Source organism: Nematostella vectensis, chromosome 1 (assembly GCF_932526225.1).
Source record: "Nematostella vectensis chromosome 1, jaNemVect1.1, whole genome shotgun sequence".
Lineage (NCBI taxonomy): Eukaryota > Metazoa > Cnidaria > Anthozoa > Actiniaria > Edwardsiidae > Nematostella > Nematostella vectensis.
This window is the reverse complement of record NC_064034.1, coordinates 12,229,367-12,234,866: the sequence shown is the minus strand read 5'-3', so window position 1 is coordinate 12,234,866 and position 5,500 is coordinate 12,229,367. Positions and strand designations below refer to the sequence as shown.

At 38.2% G+C, this 5,500-nt stretch overlaps 1 protein-coding gene across 1 annotated transcript; it reads right to left on the bottom strand.

Moving 5' to 3' along the window:
• Positions 1-2,078: 2,078 nt before the first annotated feature.
• Positions 2,079-5,191, bottom strand: LOC5517340 (transcriptional regulator ERG homolog). Its single transcript, XM_001637374.3, has 3 exons — positions 4,390-5,191; positions 3,168-3,463; positions 2,079-2,866 (listed from the first exon to the last, which is right to left on the bottom strand). Exons 1-3 carry the CDS (start codon positions 4,418-4,420, stop codon positions 2,474-2,476), a joined length of 720 nt encoding a protein of 239 aa, XP_001637424.2. The 5' UTR covers positions 4,421-5,191; the 3' UTR covers positions 2,079-2,473.
• Between the last annotated feature and the right edge of the window lie 309 nt (positions 5,192-5,500).

The following is a 5,500-nucleotide window of genomic DNA, read 5'->3' as shown; positions in this document are numbered from 1 at the left end:
GTCATTTTTTTAGTCTTCTCTTTCTCTTCTATTCTCGATTTCTTTCTTCCTCTTACTCGATTTTTTTTCTTCTTCTTGTTGTTTTTTTTTTTCTTTAAAAAGGCTTTTGTTTAAGTGTTGTTCCTGTTTTTGTTTAACGTATAACCCACAACCACAACAGGAAGCCCAAGGCAAGTAGCTTACCAAGGTCACAAAGGGCTGCATCCTCGGGGACCCAGGGCGTCGCGGAGATCGGGCACACAGGGAGCGTTCTTTCTCGTGCCGCGCTCCCTGTGTGCCCGATCTCCGAAACGCCCTGGGTCCCCAAGGATGAAAGGGCTGATTTTGCACATCAATTTTGCTGTAAATGTCAATAGAATCGCTTCAAATCGTCGGCTATTGTTTGCTAGTAGTGGTATACGGTGCTTTTGTTACGCGGTTTGAGCTCTATTTCTAAACTAACCAATGTTCCCTTTCATAAAAGAAAAAAAGGTTGAGATCGGAAAATTCTAAATCGCTCGTTTCGAACCCCATAAAAACCTTAAAAATAGTTTTGGACTCCTTTTTGAAAGTGGACACACTGTAACGGGAACAATATATTTGGCTTACCTCTCTAATAAATTGCAACCTAGCCAGAATCTATGAGAGGAAACTCTTGAGGTCATAACAAACACTACCATGATTTTGGCACATCAAGCTTGACATTTTGACAAGGAATAATACTAATAATAATAATAATAATAATAATAATAATAATAATAATAATAATAATAATAATAATAATAATAATAATAATAATAATAATAATAATAATAATAATAATAATAATAATAATAATAATAATAATAATACCCTTACTCTAATTTACAGTGATATTTAGTAAATGCAGATGGTTCAGGATAAAAATGCTGTTTCCTGACTCCAGAATTGGGGGTGAAGGGGCTAACCACTTCCGGTAAACCGCCCCCTCGTCTCTCCTGTTAGACAAATAAATCCATGAAACATCCGGACAATGCTGTTCCTGGATATCTGAGCTATGAATCGGAAGCACCGCTGAACTCGCAAGGACAGCCCCCGAGGGAGCAACGTGTACCTGTCGGTCCAGAAGATTGGTTTTGTTGTTCCAGGGGGCGGGGGTCAGAAAGTGGTGATAGAAATATTAAGTTTGTCTTAGTTCTTGCAGGGAAGGTTCTAACGCAAATAATTCATGTATAGAGAGAGATTTTTCACCGGGATCCAAAACTGTGTTCAACGTGAGAGGAGCTGTACTAGCACAATTACGCTTGAATCAGACAATGTGTACATACATTGGTTGCTGCAGGTATGTTTCGTAGACCAACACTGTTGATCCATTTCTAATCAGACCTGTATTAAACTGCAGCAACGAATGTTAAGATATAATTTACATTATATTTATTCGAATGAGATTAATCGACATTTAGAAGCGCATAATAGCGCACCGCTAATCCCATTAAATCTTAGTGATATGACCAAAAGCTATCATAAAAAGAAGGCCTATTTCACTGTTAAAACAAACAAACAGCTCTTTGGGTCCTATTTTGCTCTTTTGTGGTTAAAGCAGACTTCAATCTCCATTTAAGAGCGTGTATTCGATATCTGGATAGGTGTGTCATACAACGATAGAAAATTCTCGAAAGTGTCAAGGTTAACAAAAAATCACATTTCCTGTTTTCAAGGCATTAAAAAATATTCTAAGTTAGCAATGTCCTCTTCATTAAATTCAAACTCTTGTCTAATTGCAAAATAAGCCGTTGTAACTGACTGTGGCTTTTCGACACAGGCTATAATCTATGGTTCATATGTTACTTAATTTCCAAATGGTGTGCTTAGCCTCACAGGCATATTACTGAGGAGTCTTTCTACCACGGCCCCCTCAATTACCTCTTAATTTCCGCTAAAAAAAAAAAAACCGAACACGGCGACCTTCCAAGGCTTCAAACTCCTCTTTTCAAACATAGACCACTACCCGAAACTTGTATTGTACTAGGAGTTATAGCTCTAGGCTCAAGGTGCATCAATAAAAGCTAAAAGCCCCATCCCTTCCTCCATTTTTGGGCTATATCAAGTCAAGCTTCTTGTAAAACTTTCATTTCGAGTTTTATTCATCATTTAATTTGCAGAATATACAAATGCTGCATCCGTTTTCTTATGTTTCATAGAAACCAATATCTTTTAAACATATTGTGCACTTTTCCTACTATAATTCTTTGAGTAAAAGAATAGTTTTAAAAAATTATGTTATTTTACAACTTCTTTCAAAATTCGTGTTTTCCTATATTTTGCGTATGACAAGGATATGCATGCAAAATGAGAGACACTTAATAAAGGGCCTCAACTTAGACGTAAAAGCCGGATTGATTTTTTTCTTTTGTCTTTATGAACTTGAGACCCATAGAACTTTTACCACAATGAATTTTTTACAATGAATTTTTATAATTATAGAAAATCACACATTGACAAAGGTGGCGTTTTGTCAGGACTTTGTGCTTGTTATAACAGACACCGGTATAGATCGTCTTATGCTTTTAACGGGCAATGGTGCATACGAGAATACAGTTCCTGAAGTCGGGTAGATAAGGGGACTAGCCACGTGAACAGTCCGTGCTATGCACGTGTTTATACAATCATAACATGTGCAAACAGGTCGTGCAACCGGTGAAGGGAGACCAAACTGGTACCCAGTCTCTGGCGGTGGAGTTAGTGACGTAAGAGACAAGAATGCTGACTCTGTCACAGGGTGTCTGAAGGAGGGTTTTGTTGGGGATTTTTCTTTAGGTTCTTCGGCATCTACTTGGAATTTCATATTTCGTGGCTTGAATTCATATGGGAGCTTACCAAACTTGTAAACAAGTCTTTGGCCTGGAACCTTTAGCAGAGAGAAATAACAGAGAGAAAACACTCAGCACCTATATTTAAGAATTACATTGGAACTTTGTTAGGACTCTAACGGAATGTTCTATAACGAGGTGTTTATCTCAATGGGGTTAAGAAGCTGCATTGAAGTATGCTTATGAGCCCCTGAGATTGGGGTTCCACAATTAGACCTGGAATGGGTTCAAAAGGAAGGGAAATGAAAGAACCGGAAAGGGATTTTATTTGGAGAGATATATTTCTATATAAATATTTGATTCAAGGTTCAACGTTCATGCATTTTTTTCCTTACAGACCTTTTTTATGATTCCCTGCTGGTAATAGTAACGGATTGCGCGGCTCAATTTCTCATAGTTCATCCCTGCCCTATGCTTTAGAATTCCCCACCGCTTAGCAACTTCTTCTTGATTCTTCAGTTTGAATTCGCCGTATTCCTTCCTACTCCAAGCGATCAGTGAACTATATCGCTCGTCAGCTAGTAGTTCTAGTAGAAACTCCCATAAGTGAATAGTGTTCTTGTATCTTGGCCGCTTTTCGCTGTCCATTGTCTGCGGAGAGTCTGGGTTTTCAGCGCATCTAAATTCTTGTTTAACTAAATTGTAATAGAAATCAGATGAGAAAATTAAAGGTTTTATCTCCTTATTAATTCCTATTTATCGTAACCTGCACTGTTACCTGTTACGATAATCTTTTAGAGTCATAGTTTTTTAGAGTTGTTTTTTGTATTTTAGTTTTACGACGCTGCGTGTTGCCGCCACTGCACAGTGCCCTATTAAATGCGTGGGCTATAGAATCCATTCTCTTCAGGTGGGGGTGCAATCCAAGCAGAAAGGGAAGTGACTATGTCTAGTCATAACATAATGTATCAATTCTTTTCTACTAACCCTTTTTATATCCTGTTTCTCTACTACCAATGATCTGGTTTGCGAAGCCTAATGTAGCCTTTTAGGGCCTAAGCACCCTTCTCCGGCTGCCATATTCGAAGTATATTTTGACGTGACTTATACTAGTTCCGGATGTGAGATATAATGAATACTTCCGATTGACGGGTGCGGCTCAAGGTCAATGTTTCCCAAAGATTCTATTAAAATCATGCGAAATTGACTGGTCTATTTGTCATAGAATTCTGCCTATCCGTCTAAAGACAGTTAAAATTGAGGTATTCATTTACCGTGTTTATAAGTGTATCAGCGGTAAGGTCATCGCATACGGCAGACTAGAACCCCAGTGTGTAGCGTAAATAATTAGTCCTTATGTCTCTCCATACATTTAACAGCTAACATGACAATATTTCGCAAAGTAAAATTCTTTTCCCATTAAAATTACGTTATAAAGTTTAATTTCAAAGAATTTTGGTTTTCAAATTTATGTGTCTTTGGAGTTTTTGATAGCGTGACTTCTAACGAAAACGCAACACAAATCTTCGTTAATTTAAAGCGCAAATTACATTGCATTTATTTATGAAAATATGAATATCAAGGGTGCCAAACATAGTCGAGGTCTCTAAATGCTACTAACCTCTGCTAGGAGTTCTGTCCATTGTTTCCATAGCTTAGAGAACGGAAGTAAACAACCCCGATTTTGCTAGCAGGAAAGTTGCTTTGTAGGCGTCGAGTTCTAGTTTGGTCTAGTCTGAATGAACCATCCGAGCCTTATATACCGATCCTGAAGGGTCTACGGAAGCAAGAACGCTAATATGGGAGGTGGCTTGACTTCCAGGCTAGCAATTTGTATGCATATCTCCCACGCACGTCATTACACTTTGCCTTACTTTTAAACTACTTAGTCTGGCGGGAAATCGTGACGTAGATGTCAACACATGCCATGCGTAGGCAGCAATCGAATTGTGAAATACAAACACAAAGACTCCTGCTAGCTACTTGCAAATTGGACCCTAAATGTTTTCTGTACAACTGCTTATAATTAGGGTAAAACCTTTTAGAGAATTCCAATGCATACGTGGCCTACAACCAACGTGACAAAAAATATCTATCAACTCAAGTGTCACGTCATCAACAAGCGACTAGTGCGATAGAAATAACTTCACTGCTATGTGACGATTTGCACGCTTTACCATACTTGGTTTGCTTGTCAGTATTTCTAATAGCTAGAACTGTATAATAACCGTTTGCTGAGCTATATAGAATTAGCTATAGTACTAAAAATACCCACAAATTGTGATCCAAACAGGCCGGAAGAAATGCACTTTAGGAGTCATTCACCCGAGTAAACAGCCGGTCGCGTCGCTCAATATGTTTTCGTAACAAAACAGCATTCGGATATTCGCAATACGGCTCGGATAAAAAGGTTTCTTATTATTTTCTAGGATCTAAAGGGATTATAAAACGAAGGTAATGATTTCATCATCTTATAAGATACACACATTTGCGTACAAAAAGCGCGAGAGATTTTTACATTCGTTTACGGATCGCCCGTACGTGATGTAGCGAGACCTTTAGTTATTCTATTACCTCTTGAAGGTCAAGAGGCCAAGACGACGATCGGAAACTGCGTCACTATTTGCGTCGATACAAACAACAGATTTCTGCCCCCAATAAGCACTGAGTAAAAATGACCAAAACTTGAAAGAGATACTTGCAAAATGTCATACATATATACAACATTGTAA

Coding starts and splice junctions, on each gene's coding strand:
- LOC5517340 (XM_001637374.3), bottom strand. CDS start 4,420: ATGGAAACAATGGACAGAACTCCTAGCAGAG. Junction 3,464..4,389: donor GGACAGAACTCCTAGCAGAG/GTTAGTAGCATT, acceptor ATTACAATTTAG/TTAAACAAGAATTTAGATGC. Junction 2,867..3,167: donor AGCAGGGAATCATAAAAAAG/GTCTGTAAGGAA, acceptor TCTCTGCTAAAG/GTTCCAGGCCAAAGACTTGT.